Raw genomic sequence first — 25,100 nt, forward strand, 5'->3', positions numbered from 1 at the left:
AAACGTCAGTATTCAAATCCTTAACCTTGCTTAAGGGACCTAGTACCTCATCTCACTAGACCAACTAATTGTTGGTTTTTTATTTTTTACTAAATTTTAAGCATACGTACTGCTATTGTAATTAATCTCACTTATGAGATGTGGATCTTGAGGTCAGCTATGAAGTCAATATAATGAGTAATCCCAGATTTTGTGGATCCATTGCCATGATACATATACACAATTTCGGAAAGGAAAATTCACATTGAATTGTGCCTCAGGGATCTTGTACACGATGTGGGATATGATTAAGTCAACCCTCGAGGAACAGTAAAAATTATTAATAGTAGCTCACGCGATACCATTAACCTTAATTATTTACACAAATCGAATTTGGTTTAATCAATATGATATCCAATATAAACACACATTTTATAATTGAATGTCAATTATCATGGTCATCTGTGTACTCTACATAACAGTGATAAATTAGTTTGTAATTTTTATCTTTTTAATATAGAATATCGTGGTCGATCGTATTTCTATGTATCTAAACTCTAAAGTATTGATATTCTAAAATATTAAAAGTAGAGATATATTATATTTTCAAAGTAAATGTCAGATTTGAATTAGACAATAAAAATATTCTTAACTACTCGACCAATTAATGTATAAACTCTAAAGTATTAATATTCTTTCGTTTCAAAGACAACCTTATAGACAAATATTGAAAACATATTCTATTTATGAAATTAATTTGTACAAAGTTAACAATCTTACATCATCATCATCATAATAATAATAACCCATCATAATAGGTCAAAGGATGGATGGATATGCAAAACTCCTTTGCAACAACAAAATTGGTACATTTACAATATTCTAGAACGAAGGGTAGTAAAGAAAAGCATTGCATCCCCCCTCCTCCATGGAATCATCTTCCTTTGAGCTGGATAACATGAGAATTACAACTGTTGTTGTTAATTGGCCGCCATTGTTGAGCAATGTCTATAGCAATTTTAACGGCGTCGGAAGCCGTTCCTTGGAGCCCTCTTCTTGTGAACCCAACCGTGTACAACCCCTTCTCGGCTTTCCATCCGTCAGGAAACGGCGTTATCGGCATCCCATCTTCGTTGAAAAACGACTCACACCTCTGAAATTTCGAATAAAATTATCCGATATCAAATTCGATATTAATATTAATTTAATATCGACATATTATTTGATGATAGTTACATGTCATGAACCACTTAATAAAATTTAAGGAATTTAGAGAGGTTTGTTATTATTTATTTATTTACTCTTTTTTTTGGCAGGGAGAAAAGAAGAGATTTGTTGGGTTGTGGGGGCAGAAAGTGATGTGTGATTCACAACAAGATAGAACTAAAAACTAAACGAAATGTAAAACAACTGAGTGTCTGATTACCTTGAGCCAAGTAGGCACATTGCTTTTGTACCCAGTCGCCAAGATTATTGAATCAATCTCCTTCTCTTGTCCATCCGCAAACTTTGCTCCATTCCTTGTTATCTCTTTCACACCTTCCATCACCTTAATTTTCCCAGATTTTATCAGTGATAATGCCCCGACATCCAGCACCGGCGTCTTTCCCGTGACGTTCTTGATCTCGATTGGACCGGTCTTTGGCCGCCGGAGACCGATTCGGTCGGTGTTGCCTAGGATGAAATTGGATACCAGCAGCAGGAACTTGTCTACTAGCCTTAGTGGGAACCATTTGAGAAATGACATTGCAATCCCAAATGTTGAGAAACCAAGCATTTCCCTTGGCAATACATGCACCTGCAGAAACGGAAGATAACATCAGCAACAACGAACATATAATGTCTTTTTGACAAAGATTTTCAGACAAAATCGAATCAGGACTTGCCGTGTTCCGAACAACCATGTGAGGGATTGCATTGTATAGACAAAGGTCCAAGCTGACCTCCATGCCGGAGTTGCCGCATCCGACGACCAAAACCCTTTGGTTTTTAAACTCGAAACCGGACTTGTATTCGCTGGTATGAACGACAGAGCCGTGGAACTTGTTGATCCCGGGAATGTCTGGTATAACAGGCTCGGCATTTTCGCCGGTAGCAACGATAAGCCACCTCGAAATGTACTCGGAGTCCTGAGTTTGAACCCTCCAAACCTCCGAAACATCATCGTACTCGGCGCTTTGCACGGCTTGGTTTAACCTCGGGTGAATCGAGAAGTGTGAAGCGTAGGATTCCAAGTAGGAGATGAACTGGCGCTTGGTCGGGTACTTTGGGAAATTTCGAGGGAAACCCATGAGAGGTAACTGGCAAAACTGTTTGGGGAGGTGGAGTTTGAGACGATCATAAGTTCGGTGTTGCCATAGAGAAGCCAAGCAATCGCTTTTCTCAAGGATAATGGAAGGCACCCCATGTTGAGTTAAGCAAGCTGATGTTGCTAGACCGGAAGGCCCTGCGCCTACGATTATAGGTCCATGAACACGAACGCAGTTCGAGTCGTCGTGATGATGTTGTTGTTGTTGAGAAGAACCCATAATCCCAGGGAAATGGATAGAGAAGTAAAGCTTAAAAAGAAGGAAACACAGAGGAAAAAGAAGGGCCTTTCTTCTTTTATTTTCTGCTAAATCCTCTGTACTTTTCACTCTGTAAAGCCCTGTTTTATTTTTTTCTCACTACATACTGAGAAAAATGATAGATGAGGTGGGATTTATAAAGGCAGACGAAAAGTGCCCAAGGAATAAAGATAATAGCAGGGGTCAATGGGAAGACTGGCGAGCAGGAGAGCTTTTGATGCACCAAATAAACGAGTAAATATTGAAGTGAAAAAGGGTATTGGCAGTAAGAAAGAAGTAATTTGGGACTTTCAAATTATTAATAGAAATATTAAATTATATTAAAGAAAAAATAAAAATATTAATAAAAATATTAAACTTTTTTAAAAAAAATTAAAAACATGATCTATTCGTTAACTCTAATAATTTTATTCTATTTTTGTATTAGTTTAAAGTAATTACTATATAATATATATTCAGAATTTTCTCAATCAACTAACATTGTACATACACATAGCAGCTCGAACTAAAAACCTCTGAGAAGAACAACAATATATTTATAATGTAGCATTTAAAAAACCTTGCTTCAATAATATTAAATTTGCATTTAGGTGAATTTATTAAGTGATTTTGGTGGTAAAAGAAAATATTAATAGTCTTTAAAATTTTGAATTCGAGCAATAATACATATAAAATGTGTTTATGTTATCAATATATTAAAGAAAATCTAAACCTATACTATTTTGTGATTATATTAAATTATTTTTTTTTAAATTGCATTTAGGCGAACAACCATAGTACTTTAACTATAGCATATTAGATGCTTACTAATTTGGTGCTTTAACTACAGCAAACTTGAGTCTCTTTTGGATATTTTAAATATTTTTTTTATGAAAATGTTTAAAATGTTTTCATTTTTTGTTAAAATATTATAATGATTTAATACAAAATTATTTAAATTCGATGAATTTATCGATCAATGATGCTTATGTGTAAATCTACTTTGTAGGTTCAAAGTATAAGATTTTCATACTTGTGTATTAATGTGCGGTAATAATTTATTTATAAATATGTGAATTTAATTTAATTTTTATAATAAATCCTAAACCATTTTCTCCTATATCACCCACTCATATATATATATATATATATATTTTCCTTCATCATTAATAACAATAATTATTTTAAATTAGTCGAACGACTTTTATTCTCTTCTATTCTCTATTTTATTTTCTTTTAATATTGATATCTTAAAAGAATTAATTGTTCTTTGATCACGTTAGATTAATTGATAATTAATATAATAAATTTAAAAATAATAATAATATATAATAAATTATTATATTGGGATAGGATTTTATTATATTATGTAAAATTCTTTTCCTTTTATATTGATTAAAGATCGTTGGACGAGTGAAAATATATTAATGAGAGAAGATATTCACTGAAGAAGAAAAAAAAATGAGTTAATTTCAATCGTTTATTTTCACTCATCCAACGGTCTTAAAATATATATATATATAACAAAAAAAATTACACGGTGTAATTGGATCATAATCCTATTATATTCTAAAAGTACATAAATATTTATCACTTATTAAGACAATGTTAAATTTAATTAATATAAATATATTAAAAATAAAATTTAAAATCTCTAGCATAAGCGGGAACTAAAGCTTATATGTACAAATATATAAGATGTAATCCATTTATGTTATTAAAACTTATTAATTTTAAATAAAAATACAATTATCGGATAAATATAGATTAGATCCTATCTCTATATATAATCTTCCTTTTCAGAAAAAAAAATCTTATTATCAACCGACTTGAAGAACATGTGCACTGGCTTCGTACGTTAGCCATGCAATAAGAGCAATTACGTCCACCGTTACGCATATTAATAAAGAAAAAGAAAAAAACCTATTTAATAAACAAACGAAATTTCTTACATGTTTCTTTTAAAAAGGCTTTCATTAATTAATAAATTATTTTAATAAATTAATAAACTTAATTATTAATATATAACTTTTGAAATTTTAAAATAGACCGAAGATTCAATCATATAATGTAAATTGATACTTTTAAATAATAAAATTCAAATAAATAAAACATATAACAACATTTTCGATTTATTAAGAAAAATACGATGAGAGTATGAAAATAATTACTAAAATTAATAATTATTTTCACACTTACGATGGACGCAAGAGAGATGAGAGGGAGCAATCGTCCCTTTGAAAATTTTAAAAAACTATCATATATTTTAAATATTTTTTTCGTATTTTAAGAAAGATCGAAAATTTGTATTTATAAAATTTTATGAAGAGTAAAAAAATATAAAATTTCAAGAGTACTCACACCCGCCTTCTTTCGGTACATTATTATTAAATTCCTTCTAAGAAATTACAAAGCATGGAATTGTCCAAAGCTAACGATACACCAAAGGGACAGTGGAGTCGGAGTCGTGAGTCTTGACTCGCACATTTTTCAATTATGCGATGAAATATATTATATTAATTAGAATATATATTAAAGATATTAAAATTATTTTTAAAAATAGATCACAGATATGTTAAAATAATGCAAGCAAACAATTATATAAAATGCATATACTATATAGTTTTTTATACGACATTCCAGCTTAAAACGTGCATTCAGTATTGAATATTGACCAATACCATAGTCTCTGCTTTAATATATAAAAAATATATATTAAATTATAAAATATAAAAATTATCAAAAAATAATTAAAAATATGTGATTTATCAATAATAAAATTAGGCATGGAGATGAAGAAATGATGAAGATTATGCAATTGACTCAAATCATTCCAATCATTATGCTATTAGATTTTTCATTATCTTATTCAATTGAAATCCCAAAGCTTGCTAACTAAGCTTTGTTTAAACGATAATAACGTTTTAGATTTTAAATTCGAGTTTATCATATACGATTTAAACGTATTTTTGCGATGTTATATAAATTTTATATAATATTATTATAATCGAATCGAATTAAATGTTTAAATAAAAATTTAATAATCCGAACGATTCGACCAATGATATAAAATTTAAAATATAATAAATTATTATGAATCGATAATCATAACACAAAATCAGAGATCGAATGTGTTTAACTAGTTATGATTTAACCACATGCTTATATCATTGTCTTCTTTCTTTGTTAATTTAGATGTAATCATGAATGGGTTTTGCAACTTAATAAAGTATTCAAGGTCTAAGCAACCCTTTATTTTAATTTGCAGAAAGGTTCAATTCAGTGGAATAGTGGGCACTCAGCACAACCCCATCTTTCTCTCTAGACAAATAAAAATATGTACAATTTTATATGCCATCAATTAATTAAATGACAATATTTTGTTTAAATTAAAACAATATACATTAAAGTGCTTATTATTTGATTTGATCTAAATTTAAAGAAATTTTATTTGACTTGAAACGTATTTTATCTTTTCGAGTAAAAATATGTATTTAACTCGTGACACACTCAATTTTGTCAGTAAGTCGAAATATTTTCAACTTAAATCTAAATTCGACTTGAATTTATTTATTTTTAAGAATTTATTTATTTTTAAATAATTAATCTTATATGATCGAATCAGAATCAAAATTATTAAATTTATGTTTGAGACCCACCTTAAATGACATGCGAGGGTGTGTTTGGTTCACGGAATGTAAGATTACAGTGATAATCTAAGATTACCAGGAAATAGGATTACTGAGAATGTTGTATTTTGTGTTTGATTGGTTTAGCAGGAATGTAAGATTACCGTATTTAGTTAAAGAAATAAAAGATTATTGGAAAATTGTCCTTATTATATATTTGTTTTTTAACAAGTTGAAAAATATTTATATATTTTTTAAAAAAAATTAAATTCATAAAATTTATATATATATATTACAAAATTGAAAATATAAAAAGGTTTAATGAAAGGGTAAATTTTTATTTTAACCCCTTAACTTCATATAAAATTTTAATTGTAGATTTTTTTTTGTAAATCTAAAATAGTTTAAGGATAAATTTATAATTTAACATTCGTAGAATTGTTATTATTCAATGACATAAGAATGATATTTTTGAAAAAAAAATAAAGGCATTTTAATCAAAAACGTCGGTAATATTACAATACTTAAGAAAAGGGAGGTAATGACATTTCCGGTAATATATTCCAAAAAATCTACTATTAATAATAAAATATTACAAAATATTACAGGGAATGAGATTCTCGACCAATCAAACATGGGAACGTGGATTCTATTCTCATGGAAATCCTACATTCCTTGATCCAAACACCTCTGAAGAGTATTGTGAAACGTGATATGACATTAACATATCCTAAGGAGAATAGTGAAGGGTAAAGGGTCCCCCTTGACGTTGGAACAGAACGGAATCCGCCAGCTGATCAGATCAGCGACCCATCTGCGTCTACACACGTAATTTTGGCAGAGGCCTTTGCTTACCACTCTGCACCTCTTAAATTCCCATTTGCCCCCCATCTTTGGATTTACATCCGGTTTGATCTGTCTTTCACACATAACTAACTTAACCTACCGACCTGATCTATCTAGTTTTAACTGACCTAACCGAATTCCATGGTTTACCTTTTGGGTTTTAATAAAGCTTGAAGATTGAATTGGCTAAACATTAGCGGAAGATAATGTTCTAAGCATCGGAGGTCATCAATCCAGAGAAAATGGAACTGACTGATCCAGTAAAAATCGAATTTTCATGATTACCTTTACCCTAAAACAGATTACGAATCTGTCGGACTTTATTCAAAAGATAAACTATTTCATGATTGTAAAGGAACCCCTTCAAAGGAAGCAATTGAAACGCAGAGTCTTTGGAAACAAGATTACACATTTGCAACATAGAATTAAAAAAAAAACCCTTGTTTATTACAAGGTAAGAGATTGAAATTCCAAACAAACCTGGAGGCGGTGTGAAAAGGACGATGAATAATACAAGATAAGGAAAAAGTAAGGCTGAAAGGGAAGCAACCAGTAGCGGCGGCGACGATCTGAAAGAGTAACTATGTTTTAGTTGTTTAGGCCTCAAGGTTTTCATTTCCATATATTTCTAAAACAAAAATGATTATTAAAATGTTATAAAATAATCACTACAATATTATAAAATGATCATTAAATTTAAAAAACTGTTACAAAATGATTATTAATTTTTGTTGAAATACAAGATGGTCATTAAATTTATCTAACTATTATAAAAAACCATTAAGTTCTTGAATTTTATGGTCATAAAAACATTACGGTGATTATTTTCTAAATATTCGATATTTTATACCTTGTGAAAGTTTAAAAAATTAGTTGATCTTTATTTCCATATGTAATGGGGTAAGGAGGAGGTAGGATAGTTGGTTAAGAACAACTTCCGTAGGAGACCTCCGAATTATGAAATGCTCGAATCCTAATTTAGAACATAGTTTAGAACCTACGGTGAACTTTACCCAAAGAGGTGCTTACCCAACTCGAATCCTAATTTGATTGCTTAAACGGGTTGGAGATGAACCTGAATCGGCTAAGCCTAGTCCTCACCTTCTCATCCAATTGCTTTCTCACTTTGATCGGCCGAGGCACAATTCTACGGTAGAAAGAACATAATATAACCTTACAAGAAATGACAAAAAATGGCAAGGGCTAGAAAGCAATTAACCCAAAGAGCTTATGCGGATGCAGCAGATCAGGTCTAAAAACAACATGAACAAAATATAAATTACCCAGAAACTAATCCTAATTCCAGTAGACATTTACTTCAATGACAACATGAACAAGCCATAAACGATTAAATCATGAAGAGAATACAGAAACGAAATAACACAAGCTTTGAAGCCATTAACTGAATCATGTCGATGTCAAAGAATCCATTGATTAATATACAAACAAAGTTAAAAAGAAAGAAAGAAGAAGAAACAAAGTTACAATACCAATCAATAGCTTCCTTCTTCCTCTCCTTTCTTCTCTCTTTCTCCTTTCTCTTTATCTCCGTTATCCGATATGGGCATATTATGGTTTTCGTCCTTATTCCTTCTTTTCTTGGTAAAATGTGGGCCACAATTTGGAACTTTAATGGACTAAAAAGCCGAAATGAAAACAAAACAAAAAGCCCAATGGCCCTAAAAATAAAAGGCGCTAATACAAAAACAAACTGAAAATCCACAAAACGACGGCGTCTGTAAACTGAAGCATGAAATTTCGCGCCTTCTCATTTTCCAGAGCTCATCTCTCTTCCCTGATTTCATAAGATCCATTCAAAGAGCAACAGATCATCGGATCAAGAAGTAAAGCAAATTAACAGAAAAATGGCAGATTCAAGCTCCTGGTCCACCGTTCTCATCAAGATTTAGCCTTATACTTTCTCCGCTATCGGTATCGCCATTGCCATCGGCGTATCTGTCCTCGGCGCCGCCTAGTTCCCTTCTTCTTTAATTATCTTTTCCCTTTTTCTATAATTCATATGTTTATTTTTATGAAATACGTATTAAATTGTTTATTTATTTTTATATATTTGTAGGGGAATTTATATAACTGGAAGTAGTTTGATCGGTGCCTGACCTCTATTAAAGCTCCTCGAATCACTTACAAGAATCTCATTAGGTAATTTTTTTATCTTTTGGTTTTAGCTTTTATTGCGCCATTTGATCTGGAAATGCATCGATTTCTTATAATTCATAAACACTAATTATTAGTTAGTTAGTTCTACAGTTTACAAATACATTAAATTTCGTTATTGGCCTTTGAAAATCGGATGTTTGATTGAAACCACTAAGCTTGCTTATATTCTAGGCCCTGGCTCTATATGATGTTTATCGGTTGGAAAATCAAATTGGGCTATAAGGCAAAAAGGGCAGTCATTTACTGTCTGTGTCCGTTGGATGAGTTTTAGATTAGAATGGATGGCTTCATGAGACATGAATAGAATCGAAGATTTCAGCTGGACGTTTTTAATTTGATGATTTCTTAAATATGTTTCTATAGGGTTGAACTTTTCTCAGTATTTCCGATCTTGTAATGTTGTATTATGCCTATGGATATATTAACTTTATATTAACTTTTTTACTCAATACTGTTCTCATTGCAGCGTAATCTTCTGTGAAGCTGTTGCTATCTATGGTGTTATTGTGGCAATTATTTTACAAACAAAGAGAGTGTTCCATCATCACAAATATATGCACCAGAGTCTCTGAGAGCTGGATATGCAATCTTTGCTTCTGGAATTATTGTTGGCTTTGCCAACCTTGTTTGCGGGTTTGCCTACTTATCCTTGTCTATATCTCAAATCTTTAAAAACGGTATCTAAATAAATATTTTTCTTATTTCTGTGTACCTATTGTTTTGAGGACAGATTGTGTGTTGGGATAATTGGAAGCAGCTGTGCTTTGTCTGATGCTCAAAACTCCTCACTTTTTGTGAAGATTCTTGTGATTTGAGATTTTTGGCAGTGCACTTGGACTATTCGGAGTGATTGTGGGTATAATCATGTCAGCTCAAGCAACATGGCCTGCAAAATCAGTGTTGTAGACACCCGTTTTTGTCCGGGTCTTTCCTATCTAATTTAATTTTATTATTATTATTATTATTTATTATTATTATTATGTTTATTAATTACATATTACAACATTTTGTGCAGGCCATCCACTTAAGCCCAACTACAATCAAAACCCAGACCCGGTCCAACAACCCAGTAGATTGACCCGAACCGGCCCACTTGACAACCCAGCTAGGGTTTCATCTCAATGTTCCAGCCGCCTCATTTCTGGCCGTTGGATCTGGACCCATCCAACGGTCCAGATCACGCAGAGCTTAGGGTTTGAAACCCTAAAATATCATCAGCTCAGCCGTTTGGCCTTCCAGCTCCAGCCGCCGCTTGACGTTCCAGCTTCTCAGCCGAGCGTCCCCTCGCCGCCGCCGCTCAAGCCGAGCGTACCCTCGCCGACAGCCTCTGACGCCGGCTGCCTGCATCCACAGTGACCGAAGGTCCCTCCATCAATCTATTAACAGTGAAGAACATCAAAACCAACCAAAAAATATATATATCATCAACAGTGAACCCATTTAAAAACAAATTAAATCCCGAAAGTTCAGGATTTCACCAGCTACCAAATCAACCCATAATTCCCCTAAGTTCTAGATATCATCATTCAGCAACCACAACAAAAAGAAGGAAGATACATGCAATGAAAGGAGGGGGCATTCGGGTTCAGGGAGAGGAAAAAAAAACCAGAAAAAAAACAAGAAAAAAAGAGAACTACTCGAACCAAACAAAAAAAAATGAAAAAACCAAGAGGGAAATAGAGAGGGAGGAGACCATACCTTGATCGGAGAAGTCATCGAGAGGAGGAAGGGTCACCGGTTTCTTGTTTTCTCAAAAGGTATACCTTAGATTTAAGGGTTTAGGGTCGGTTTTAGGTTAGGTAGGGGTGATTTTCGGGTTGAGGGTAAAGGAGGGGGGTCTTTTGAGACTGTTTACTTCCTCCGACCGCCGGGCACTGCCGTGCCGGCCGTCATGGGCCTCCGGGATAGCCGCCGGTATGAGGCGGCCCTTTCTTCCCCGATGGGAAGAAGTTGAGAGAGTTTTAAAACTCTCTCACTTCTGTTTTCTTTGGATGAGAGGCAAATGAGAGGATGGATGAATGAATGCCCGTTTTTGGGCTTATGTAATTTGACCAAACGGCGCCGTTTCAAGGGTCTGGGCACCCGTGTTTTGCAAGCATGGGGTAACTACAGTTTAGGTCCCTTCTCCTTTGTAATGCTTTATTTAAGTCATTTAATGAAATTATTATTGTTTTATTTCGAGCCTTTTAGTTTTTAATGATTGCATTTCAGTCATTAATTTGTATATTATGTTTGCTGACATTATAATTTGGTTGTGATATTTATATTTATTTCGTTTTAGTCACTGTTTCAGTTTATTGTGCATTTTCCTTTGATATTCGGATTTGGTCCTGAAATTTGCAAATGTTATATATTAGTCCCTGTTCATGTTTTATATCATATTGTCTATATTTGATTCTGGATTTAATATTTTCAAATATTTTAATTAATCACTGATCCCATGCATTTTATTATCTTTACTGTTATTTGAGTTGGTCATCATATTCGTATATATTCTATTTTAGTCATTGTTTGATGTTTGGTTTAATGTCTATTTTATTTTCTTTGTTTGAGCATCTATGTTTCCTTGTTTATATTTTAGTCCTACTAATGTATGTTATGTCATTTTTGTGGATATTGACTTTGGTCCCAATGTTTGTAATAGTTTCATTTTAGCCCTGAGTTTATATGTTATGTATTTTGGCTGAGTTTCGAATTTATCTCTGACATTTATAAATATTATATTTAGTCACTGATCTTAGGTGTTGTGTACTTTCTCTGATATTCAAATTTGGCTATGATAGTTATAAATCTATTATTTAGTCATTATCTTACTTTTGGTTTAATTATGATTCGGCCTTCATGTTTTTGGTTATTGCAGTTTAGTCCTAGATGTTGTTTATGGTTTATTTCATTTCTAGTGCTTGTAAATGTTTAATATTTGATTTTGGCTCTGTTTTTTTATTTACCGATTAATCCCTTCATATTTCTATTTATTTCATTTTAGTCCTTTGAAATTCATGTTTGTACTATTTTGGTCCTTGAGTTTATATGTTGTTATTTTGGGTTTTTGTAATTCAAAGTACTTTTTTGTCATTATAGTTTGGTTTGTAATATTAATTTCTTTTATTTAATCCCCTATGTATGTACATTTTTCATGTTATGTATCTATTTGTACCATATGTAATTAAATATGTTTAATTTTATTTGTTGTAAATATTTATTTCACATATTTCTATTTCTATTTATTTCCATTTTTCTTTATTTAAATATTGTCCAAATACTTTTAAGAACACGTATGCGTAGAATGAGCGTGGAAAGTATCACTTGGTCGAAGTGGTGCGATCCGATACGGCATTTTAACGACATAGTAACTTAAAATAAGTTGAGTACATTTTGTTAATTTGTGCAAATGATGCAATGTGTGTTATTTTAAATAGTAATTTATTTTACTTTATGTAAATATAAACTTCAATTTTTTTTCCATTTTATTTTCGATTCATGTTTTAGTTAATCAATTTATTTTGTTGTATGCAAACGTCAATTTTATTTATATTCGATTCACATTTTATCAAGAGGGAAATATTCTTTATGGATGAGAAATAGTCGAGTTAGCTTTCCCGATGGAGGATTGCTAATTTCGAGATTTCTTTTCGAGTTAAAGAATTTTCTCTAATTATTTAATTCGAAGCAAATTAATCAACGTTCGATAAATAGATCATATTTTAACTTTATATTTGATTTATAATTTCCACCATTTACAACGATGTGTAAGCGACACAGTACCAATTTTGGGCGTTGTGGGGGTGTTTACCCTTCCCCGCACGTAACCGACTCCCGAATCCATTTAAATGAATCTTTGGTAACGCAGACCGAATCTTGTCTTAAAAAATGATTTTTCTTAAAATTGTTTTAAAAGACGTTTTTAGGTATTCGACCTACCTAACCCAAAGGTTGATGGCGACTCTTTTTAATTTTATTCAAATCAATTCAAAATCACCCATTTTTTTCAAATTAAAGTCATAATTGTTTTTAAAAATAATATTTAATTGTTTTACAAAAAAAAATGGTTATGACAGCTTGGCGACTCTGCTGGGGACTTTTTTTGAGAGTCAGGCTGTATGTCGTTTACATATTGTCATCTTGGTGGAAATTATGATTTCTAGTTTTTAGTTAATTTATGATCCATTTATTGAAGTTTTAATTGCTTCATTTTTAATTATCATACTAACATTTTATCTTTTTGCTTTCAGGCTGTCCAAATTTTTGTCGAGTTTTTTTTTTCTTTTCATTTTGAGTCAAAGGTAGGTATGTTCCTCCTCACACACATCATATACATTTGCATAACATAAGCTCTCGACATGAGCTTCGATCCAAATTAGTTGGGGTGAATGCTTTACTCTTGTATGAATTTTATTCTTCGTATGAGTTTTAGCAAATAACCCATGGGATACATACCTTATACCTTCGTAGGGATTTATTCCTCGTACGGGTATAAGGCAATGAATCCCCTCGAATTGAACTCGTTCCGTTTGAAACCTGTAATGGGTAAGGATAGAGGGTCTGGCAGCCCAAGGGGGCACCGACATCAAGGACAATTCGAGTCCCTTTTTTCCGTTAGAGCCGAAACCAAGCATATAGTGAATCATAGAACGATCACCCTAGGTATAGTTATATCGAACCTCTGTCCGTCAGTAGGTACCCAAACTAAGTGTACACAAAGGAGGAGCATTTCTGAACCTTTCCTTTTTGCTTTAAATTAAGTTAAATAAAAGCATGCGGACTAGATACCATGCGGTTAGGACCAATTTCTTGAAAATAGATCATTTTGGGTAGATAGCATGTCCGGGCAGGATTGTTATTTAATTGAAAGCATGTTTGGGTAGATATCATGACGGGGTAGGTGTTATATTCATCTCTGAATAACATTTTTATCCGTATAAATTATTCTACATGTACTAACTCGTTTTTCTCTTTTGTTTTTACACCTTAACTTATTTATTTTGTTTGTCATTTTTCATCATTCTTTGCATTGCATTGCATCGTCATGTTATAATATGAAAATGTTGATCCGCAAGGGGATATCCATGAGAAAATCTTCTCAAGAAGAGATAAAAGTTTTTCAATCAAGCAGTCACATATAAAGACATGCATCGAGGGCTAAAAGAAGTCCAGAGTACAAGAATGAGATTTCCTCGAAGATCGTGCATCATTCGAGACTGATATGATAATCCACTGATCTAAGGAGTAATCCAGCAGTAGATTCTCATCCACAATTATTCCATCTTTAACCATCAGGGAGTGAAGCACAAATTTCAGCATAGCCGAGGTATTAATGGAGTTAGTTTACAGAGCATTGAGGGGCATCGGTTCCAAGTACAATGATCCGAGACGAAGCAGTGAGCTCGAAGATCGTGCATCATTTGGTACTGAGATGATGATCCACTGATTCAAGGAGTAATCTAGCAGTGGAGTCTTATCTACAATCATTTCATCGCTAGTTATCAAAGAGCGATACACCGACCTCACTACCACCGAGGCATTAACGGAGTCAGATTACAGAGCGCTTGAGGGGCATCATTATTGAGGACGAAGATCCGATATGAAGCAGTGATCCATTCCAGGCTCACCATCTAAGCGAAGACATGTTTGTAAATTGGATTGTCTTGTAATGTGAAAACTTTTATTTCTGGTGAAGACTATTCTATGATATTCATCGTTGGGGTCAACATTTTCCATCTGCATTTGCATCTTTTATTTTGCATATATATTTTATTTTTAAGCATTTTCATATGCATCATTCATAAAAACATGAGATCAATTTGTGGAGAAGTCAGTGGAAGTAATCCTGATCACGTGACCATATTGAGAATATAAACAAGAAGCTGAAATCAACACGATAGAAGCTTGTTCGATTGAGTCTTCCAGGATGGTTCGAGAAAAGAGTCATCGTTCCCTGAGGTCTACGATGTTGATCCAGTGCACAATTTCCTTCCACTGAGAACTGCAAGACACTAAAACACAAAATCCATAATATGATTTATTCAGGGGTATCCTAATACTAAGCCAGAGAAGTCATTGCATCAACCACTTGCATCCATAGAGATTGTTTTGTTTGAACTCGTTTTTGTTCTTTCTTCAATATTTGCTTAAATATTTTTAATCTTTGATGACTGAAATGATGCTACCTTTTAAGGTTAAATAATTGAACAAATTTTAATCTTTAGTTCTTTGAATATCGAATGAATTACATATTCTTTTAATTCTTCAAGAATTATAGATTTTTGACATATGGCAAGATTAGACCCTTTTTTATCCTGTCTAAAACCCAAAATAAAATCTCTCGATTTTTTACCCGAAATAATTCCTAGTCACTACCAAATAACCAATTTTTGACATTCTATCTCTTTGAGACCTTGAAATATTCTTTTCGACCTTGAAACATTCCCTCTCTTTGAGACCTTGAAATATTCTTTCCACCTTGAAACACTGTATTTATTTTTTGAGACACAAAAGTCATACCCATACCTTTCTTTGAGCCAATAAAGTCATCATCGTCTTCTTAGACGTAGAACCAACATTTTCTACCAATAAAACCTACAGACATTGAGTACAAGATGTTCACTTGAACATAAACCTTCCTACAAAGAAGACACAGTGTGGGGCATCTCGCATCAATTTTCTGAAGACGAGCATGAGCAATTGAGACATGTTGAGAGCAAGAAGCGAAGAAAAAAATAGAATTAATTCAAAATAATTCTATCATGCATTAATTACTGTTTTCATTTAAAAAAATTAATCCTGAAAATCTATCCCCTGGGGATACCTCTTCTGCAAGGACTTCTGTGTATGAGATGATGAACGGCTTTATTTCTTTATCCCTTCACAAAAGGAGAAAATATATCCCTTGTGTCCCTTTGAGCCTGAATGATATTTCTTTTGATTCAACCCTAACCAAGGATCACCCTCCACACTGGGGGGCAATGTGAAGGAAATCTGAGTGAAGAAAATTGATCCAAATGAGATACCGAAAGGTGAACCAGACGCAGAGTGCAAAGATCAAACCAAAGAAAAAAACAAAGAGCAAAGAGAAAAATCAAAGCAAAATCAAAGAAAAGCAAAGAACAAAAGGACAAAGAACACAGACAAAGAGTCTCCTGACTCAAATGACGCATTGAGCTTCAAACCGTGAGATTAATCAAACACAATCACTCTAGAATCACTTGACTCGAAGATCATAAAACATCAAGAGAAAGACATGCGAGTAGATTCAAATTGAGCAAAACAAGATCGAAGGCATCAGAGTTAATTGATCCTTGGTTCAAATACCCTTAAAACACATGTTTGGGCCTTTTATCCCTTTCTTTCATAACCCTGAACCATGACCTACATTACGTGCCTTACAAGTCCCTTCTAATCATACATGGATTTCTAAGCGGAAGAGACTATCCTCATATTTCATCCCGCCTATCAGGATTAATATTTTACTTATAAAGATTTTCTAAAATCTTTAATGCATGATAGAGAAAAATAACAAAAGGGGTTAAAGACGTAAAATTCTGAGTAACGTCTTGAAACCAAAGGAGGATTCGAGTTGAAAACCTGAAAGGGCGGCTCGAATATGAAGATTATTACATAGGAGACGATTGCTCAAATCCCTTGATGAGGCATCACACAACATGAATGGGAACATGAGAGTTGGGAGTCAGAGAACACTTCCAATAACTGAGTACAGAAGCTACTCCATCAGATCAGTGAACATCAAATAAATGAGAACACTATACTTTTGACCAAAAATAACCACTTGAGACTTTTTATCCTTCCTTACTTAACCATCTCTCAAAGATAGCATTGATCTTGACACTTGTCAAATAGCTATAATTTATTGAAGGATTACAATTGTAATTAATTCTTTGATATCCAATGAACTCTTGTTCTATGATTTGTCAATTGTGAAACCTAAAAAGGGGTAATATTTTCAAAACTTTTGATTAAACATTTTTCAAAACTATTGATATTTTCAGACTTTTGAAAATAAAAGAAGAAGAAAAACATTTTCAAATAAGATAATCTCTCTGGAGGCGTATCTTGGAATTCAAAAAAATATCTCACCGAAGCTCAGAATCGAAGCTGGGGCAAGAGAAAGCTAATTTTTGGACAAAATTTGATGGGACAAACAAATGGTCTCAGGTCAAGGTTTGCAAGAGTACACCATGGTGGAAATGAAGACAAACTGAATCAATGATATAGTGAAGACTGCTCTCGCAACCATTCTTCTTTCAGCTCGAGAAAAACATACATCAACACATACATACATACATACATACATATATACACATACATACATAATACATAAAATTTGTATCAAACATTTATCATCATGTGTATTAAAGACATTTTTCTCCTCACTTGAGGAAAAATTCAAAAAAAAAATCAAATAAATTTCATATTGACATCTATCATAACATCCAAGATAGTTAGTCAAAAATGCATCATTCTGATCTTTTCAGGAAATAAGAGCTCGGAAATAACCAGATGTTTTCAACTTGAAAGAACAATGCAATCCACATATTTGGCTTCCTGAAGTCAACAATCAGATCTTCTGAAGACGTTTCCTCAACATGCAGGAATTAATAGACAAACTTTGAGCTATTGAGATTATTTTCTTTCTAAAAAATAATAATAAAATAATAATAAATAAAGTGTCGTCTCACTAGAGATAGATTTCTTAAAAACAAATTTTATTTTGTCTCGCTTGAGACAACTTTCTCTTTAAAACAAATTTTGTCTCGCTTGAGACATTTTCCACAAATTTTGAGAATTTTAAAACAAATTGCGTCTCGTTTGAGACATTTTTCCTTTGAGATACAAATTTTGAATTCGATTGACTAAAAACAAAATTAATCTCACCTTAGATTGTTGTTTCTTTCAAAACAAATTTCGTCTCTCTTGAGACCTTTTCCCTTTGAGATCCAAATTTCGAATTTGTTTCACATTAAACAAAGTTGATCTCACTTGAGATCGTTTCCTCAAAAACAAACTTTGTCTCGCTTGAGACAATTTCTCTAAAAACAAATTTTGTCTCATTTGAGATTATATCTTAAAGCAAATTTCGTCTCGCTTGAGACATCATTTTCTCTCATAATACAAATTTCAAGGTTGTTGTACTTAAAGCAAAATTAATATCACTTGAGATTTTCAAAGCTGATTTGTCTCGCACGAGACAGTTTCCCCTTTTAACAAATCCTGAAATTGTTTCATTTGAAACAAAATAAACACTTTTGAAAACACCTTTGAGATTATTTCCATATAAACAATATCGACAATCTTTGAATCTTTTTATCTTAAAACGAATTTTGTCTCTCTTGAGGCAGTTTCTCTTGAAAAAATCTTAGAGTTTGTTCCTTTTGAATAAAAATCTTTGAGTTGTTTCTTTTGAAAAAAATCTTTGAGTCTATTTATTTTGAAACAAAGTTTTGTCTCTCTTGAGACAATTTCGTGAAAAATCTTTGAGTCTGAAACAAAGTGTTGTCTCTTGAGACAATTTCGTGAAAAGATCTTTGAGATTGTTTTTTTGAAACAAAAATCTTTGAATCTGTTTCTCTTAAAAATGAATTTTGTATCTCTTGAGACAGTTTCTCTTGAAGTAAATCTTTGAATATGTTCATTTTGAAAATCTTTGAGTTTGTTTCTCTTAACAAAATCATCTTTGAGTCTATTTCTTTAAAAACAAATGTTGTCTCTCTTGAGACAGTTTCTAATGAAAAACTAACTTTTGAGATTGTTTCATTTGAAACAAATTTGGTCTCACTTAAGATGTGATTCATCTTTGAGTATGTTTCTTTTGAAACAAAATTTTATCTCTTAAAGACAATTTCTTTTGAAAAAAATCTTTGAGTTTGTTTCCTTTGAAACAAAATTTTGTCTCTCGAGACAACTTCTTTTGAAAATACCAACCTTTGAGATCGTTTAGACCATTTCTTTTAAAACTACCCACCTTTGAGATTGTTTTCATTAAAACAAATTTTGACTCCCTTGAGGCAGTTTCTCTAGAAATACAAAATCTTTGAGTTTGTTTCAGTTGAAATAAAACTATTTTTGAGTCGTTTCACTTGAAACATTTTCTTTTGAAACATTTTCTCTTAAAACAAGATCATCTTTGAGTTTGTTTCTCTGGAAACAATGTTTTATCCCTTAAAACAATTTCTTTTGAAGAAAAATCTTTGAGGCTATTTCTTTGGAAACAAAATTTTGTCTCACTAAGATACCATTTTTTGAAAAACAAAGTTTTGTCTCTTATGACAATGTCTTTTCAAAAAAAAAAACAAAAAAAAATCAATCATTGAATCTCTTTCTTTGGAAACAAAATTTTGTGTCTCTCGAGACAGTTTCTTTGAGAAAAATCTTTGAGTTTGTTTATTTGAAAAACAAAATTTATCATCTTTGAATCTGTTTCCCTTGAAACAAACAAACATCTTTGAGATCGTTTCCCTTGAAATGAATTTTGTCTCATTTGAGACAATTTCCCATGAAACACCGATATTTGAGAACGTTTCCCTTAAAACAAATTTTGTCTTACTTGAGACAATTCCCTTTAAATGTCATCTTTGGGTTGTTTCCTTTGAAACGAATTTTGTCTCTTTCGAGACAGTTGCTTTTGAAAAAACTTATCTTGGAGTTTATTTCACTTGAAACAAAGCAAATATCTTTGAGATCGTTTCTCTTGAAACGAATTTTGTCTCCCTTGAGACAATTTTTATCAAAATCCAATTTTTGAGTTTGTTTCTATTGAAACACATCTTTGAGTTGGTCTCCCTTGAAACCATTATCCCTAGAGATGGCCAGTAGTCCTCATACATAGGAACCGTGTCATCCTCTGACCAGATCTCCTCTTCATGTAGGAGCCATGTCAACCATAGATGGCCAGCCGTCCTCATCATGTAGGAACCGTGTCATCCTCTGACCAGATCTCCTCATCATGTAGGAGCCATGTCAACCATAGATGGCCAGCCGTCCTCATCACGTAGGAACCGTGTCATCCCCTGACCAGACCTCCTCATCACGTAGGAGCCGTGTCAACCATAGATAACCAGCCGTCCTCATCACGTAGGAACTAAGTTATCACCACTCCTAAAGATGACCAGCCGTCCTCATCACGTAGGAACCGTGTCATCTCTCGACCAGACCTCCTCATCACGTAGGAGCCGTGTCACCCTTAGATAACCAGCTGTCCTCATCATGTAGGAACCGTGTTATCACCTTTAGATGGCCAAGAACTCTTCATCACGTATGAGCAGTGTCGTCCCCAACAACCAACATTATCCAATTTCTAAGTTTAAAAAGGAGAGAACCAGACAAAAACGTGATGTCTTGTCGTCTTTGCCCTATTCTTGTTAACACAAGAATGTGCAAAGAGGGGCAGCTGTAGACACCCGTTTTTGTCCGGGTCTTTCCTATCTAATTTAATTTTATTATTATTATTATTATTTATTATTATTATTATGTTTATTAATTACATATTACAACATTTTGTGCAGGCCATCCACTTAAGCCCAACTACAATCAAAACCCAGACCCGGTCCAACAACCCAGTAGATTGACCCGAACCGGCCCACTTGACAACCCAGCTAGGGTTTCATCTCAATGTTCCAGCCGCCTCATTTCTGGCCGTTGGATCTGGACCCATCCAACGGTCCAGATCACGCAGAGCTTAGGGTTTGAAACCCTAAAATATCATCAGCTCAGCCGTTTGGCCTTCCAGCTCCAGCCGCCGCTTGACGTTCCAGCTTCTCAGCCGAGCGTCCCCTCGCCGCCGCCGCTCAAGCCGAGCGTACCCTCGCCGACAGCCTCTGACGCCGGCTGCCTGCATCCACAGTGACCGAAGGTCCCTCCATCAATCTATTAACAGTGAAGAACAGCAAAACCAACCAAAATATATATATATCATCAACAGTGAACCCATTTAAAAACAAATTAAATCCCGAAAGTTCAGGATTTCACCAGCTACCAAATCAACCCATAATTCCCCTAAGTTCTAGATATCATCATTCAGCAACCACAACAAAAAGAAGGAAGATACATGCAATGAAAGGAGGGGGCATTCGGGTTCAGGGAGAGAAAAAAAAAACCAGAAAAAAAAAACAAGAAAAAAGAGAACTACTCGAACCAAACAAAAAAAAATGAAAAAACCAAGAGGGAAATAGAGAGGGAGGAGACCATACCTTGATCGGAGAAGTCATCGAGAGGAGGAAGGGTCACCGGTTTCTTGTTTTCTCAAAAGGTATACCTTAGATTTAAGGGTTTAGGGTCGGTTTTAGGTTAGGTAGGGGTGATTTTCGGGTTGAGGGTAAAGGAGGGGGGTCTTTTGAGACTGTTTACTTCCTCCGACCGCCGGGCACTGCCGTGCCGGCCGTCATGGGCCTCCGGGATAGCCGCCGGTATGAGGCGGCCCTTTCTTCCCCGATGGGAAGAAGTTGAGAGAGTTTTAAAACTCTCTCACTTCTGTTTTCTTTGGATGAGAGGCAAATGAGAGGATGGATGAATGAATGCCCGTTTTTGGGCTTATGTAATTTGACCAAACGGCGCCGTTTCAAGGGTCTGGGCACCCGTGTTTTGCAAGCATGGGGTAACTACAGTTTAGGTCCCTTCTCCTTTGTAATGCTTTATTTAAGTCATTTAATGAAATTATTATTGTTTTATTTCGAGCCTTTTAGTTTTTAATGATTGCATTTCAGTCATTAATTTGTATATTATGTTTGCTGACATTATAATTTGGTTGTGATATTATATTTATTTCGTTTTAGTCACTGTTTCAGTTTATTGTGCATTTTCCTTTGATATTCGGATTTGGTCTTGAAATTTGCAAATGTTATATATTAGTCCCTGTTCATGTTTTATATCATATTTGTCTATATTTGATTCTGGATTTAATATTTTCAAATATTTTAATTTAATCATTGATCCCATGCATTTTATTATCTTTACTGTTATTTGAGTTTGGTCTCATATTCGTATATATTCTATTTTAGTCATTGTTTGATGTTTGTTTAATGTCTATTTTATTTTCTTTTGTTTTGAGCATCTATGTTTCCTTGTTTATATTTTAGTCCTACTAATGTATGTTATGTCATTTTTGTGGATATTTGACTTTGGTCCCAATGTTTGTAATAGTTTCATTTTAGCCCCTGAGTTTATATGTTATGTATTTTGGCTGAGTTTCGAATTTATCTCTGACATTTAAAATATTATATTTTAGTCACTGATCTTAGGTGTTGTGTACTTTCTCTGATATTCAAATTTGGCTATGATAGTTATAAATCTATTATTTTAGTCATTATCTTACTTTTGGTTTAATTATGATTCGGCCTTCATGTTTTTGGTTATTGCAGTTTAGTCCTAGATGTTGTTTATGGTTTATTTTCATTTCTAGTGCTTGTAAATGTTTAATATTTTGATTTTGGCTCTGTTTTTTTATTTACCGATTAATCCCTTCATATTTCTATTTATTTCATTTTAGTCCTTTGAAATTCATGTTTGTACTATTTTGGTCCTTTGAGTTTATATGTTGTTATTTGGGTTTTTGTAATTCAAAGTACTTTTTTTGTCATTATAGTTTGGTTTGTAATATTAATTTTCTTTTATTTTAATCCCTATGTATGTACATTTTTCATGTTATGTATCTATTTGTACCATATGTAATTAAATATGTTTAATTTTATTTGTTGTAAATATTATTTCACATATTTCTATTTCTATTTATTTCCATTTTTCTTTATTTAAATATTGTCCAAATACTTTAAGAACACGTATGCGTAGAATGAGCGTGGAAAGTATCACTTGGTCGAAGTGGTGCGATCCGATACGGTATTTTAACGACATAGTAACTTAAAATAAGTTGAGTACATTTTGTTAATTTGTGCAAATGATGCAATGTGTGTTATTTTAAATAGTAATTTATTTTACTTTATGTAAATATAAACTTCAAATTTTTTTCCATTTTATTTTCGATTCATGTTTTAGTTAATCAATTTATTTTGTTGTATGCAAACGTCAATTTTATTTATATTCGATTCACATTTTATCAAGAGGGAAATATTCTTTATGGATGAGAAATAGTCGAGTTAGCTTTCCCGATGGAGGATTGCTAATTTCGAGATTTCTTTTCGAGTTAAAGAATTTTCTCTAATTATTTAATTCGAAGCAAATTAATCAACGTTCGATAAATAGATCATATTTTAACTTTATATTTGATTTATAATTTCCACCATTTACAACGATGTGTAAGCGACACAGTACCAATTTTGGGCGTTGTGGGGGTGTTTACCCTTCCCCGCACGTAACCGACTCCCGAATCCATTTAAATGAATCTTTGGTAACGCAGACCGAATCTTGTCTTAAAAAATGATTTTTCTTAAAATTGTTTTAAAAGACGTTTTTAGGTATTCGACCTACCTAACCCAAAGGTTGATGGCGACTCTTTTTAATTTTATTCAAATCAATTCAAAATCACCCATTTTTTTCAAATTAAAGTCATAATTGTTTTTAAAAATAATATTTAATTGTTTTACAAAAAAAAAAATGGTTATGACAAGTGTAATTTCATGATCTTAGAAGAAAATAGCAATTTGATTATGTGAGAATGCAACCTGTTTCATGCGTCAGTTATCCGAAATGAGCTCCACATTTCATGATCTTATAACTATTCGGACTTGCTTTCTTTGGATCAAAACGGCTCTTGGTCAGAGAGATGCAAGCCTTGCTTATTCTGACCCAGCCACCGTGAGTGCAGCACTTGTTTAGAGGTAACAGGTAACCTAGTGGACTATATTCTTCCAGCGCCGAGTGTAAATTTTCCACTCCCCAATTCTCAAGGCATTTGCCAAAAACTGCTTCTGCTTTTCGGATGCCTTTAATGGTTTCTGAATCCTCCTTTCCTGAGAAATCAAGAACACCTCTACATGCACAGTAACCTGAATACCTGCAATGAGCATTATTCATTGTTTGCCATTTCAACGAAGAAGGATGTTCTACACATGAATACGAGCATAGAATCTCCAAAGACGCTCCGGATACATGAAAAATTACTCGTGTCACAACATCCATATTCAACTCTTTACACCCGAATCTAACTAGCATTCACTATGGACTTAGAACCGAGTAACACCTTCAACAACATTATACTAACTACATCGTGCAGCATTGCACTAAGTCTGATTAAGCTATATATATATTGAAATACCTCAATTTAAGGTCAGGGAGAAAATGCTGGCGGATTAAAGAGAGGCACCCATCTGCTGCAATGAGTATATAACCATCTATCTCAACGATGTTATTGTTTCGAAGAAGCTTAACCTTAACTTTGACATGGGATTTGGCCTCAGAGACGGTGAAAGAGATAAATTGATGACCCCAGAAGAACACATCAGGTGACAATGCATTGTATAAAAGGCCATGGAGATCAGCCCAATGCGCTGCTCTAAAATTGAATTCCTCACCTCTTGTCAGCGTCCAGCTCTCCTTTGTAGCATCATCTGTTGCTTGGTTCTATTGAAGAACCCATTTCCAGAATAAATGAAATGTCAATTCTTGATAGTCCCAATCATCAAAAAAGCACACCAAAAGTGTTAATTTCACATATACCTGATCGATAGTGAGGAGCAAGGTGGCCTGGTGGAGGAGCTGGGGATTGCCGAGCCATGGCGGTCGCGTTTTCCGTTATTTCGGATTTACCGTGATTGCGGCCGGGTAATTCGGACGGCGACAAAACTACTATATCGCGGCTGAAATCGCGGTCGCAGACCGTTTTTTTAAACCCTGGTAATGAGTGTTTGAGACAAAGGGTCCAGCCCCAGTCCGGCATCGGTTGGGCTGCCGGTTGGAGGGAGTGCCAGTTCTCTCGAGCACAACAACTTCCCATCCTATTGAAGTGAGGGCATGGGCGCAT

The 25,100-nt window shown here is 33.5% G+C and overlaps 2 protein-coding genes and 1 pseudogene across 2 annotated transcripts; 1 reads left to right on the top strand and 2 right to left on the bottom strand.

The window, feature by feature from the left end:
- Positions 1-913: 913 nt before the first annotated feature.
- Positions 914-2,643, bottom strand: LOC120201356 (probable indole-3-pyruvate monooxygenase YUCCA4). The gene is made up of 3 exons (XM_039201984.1): positions 1,866-2,643; positions 1,406-1,777; positions 914-1,132 (listed from the first exon to the last, which is right to left on the bottom strand). The coding sequence occupies exons 1-3, from the start codon at positions 2,505-2,507 to the stop codon at positions 914-916; spliced, it is 1,233 nt and encodes a 410-aa protein (XP_039057915.1). The 5' UTR covers positions 2,508-2,643.
- Positions 2,644-9,474: 6,831 nt separating this feature from the next.
- On the top strand, positions 9,475-23,852 carry LOC120201300 (annotated as a pseudogene).
- LOC120201301 lies at positions 23,753-25,073 on the bottom strand. Its single transcript, XM_039201935.1, has 4 exons — positions 24,927-25,073; positions 24,797-24,835; positions 24,396-24,700; positions 23,753-24,134 (listed from the first exon to the last, which is right to left on the bottom strand). The coding sequence occupies exons 1-4, from the start codon at positions 25,071-25,073 to the stop codon at positions 23,819-23,821; spliced, it is 807 nt and encodes a 268-aa protein (XP_039057866.1). The 3' UTR covers positions 23,753-23,818.
- Between the last annotated feature and the right edge of the window lie 27 nt (positions 25,074-25,100).

Source organism: Hibiscus syriacus, unplaced genomic scaffold (assembly GCF_006381635.1).
Source record: "Hibiscus syriacus cultivar Baekdansim isolate YM2019G1 unplaced genomic scaffold, ASM638163v2 tig00007179_pilon, whole genome shotgun sequence".
NCBI lineage: Eukaryota > Viridiplantae > Streptophyta > Magnoliopsida > Malvales > Malvaceae > Hibiscus > Hibiscus syriacus.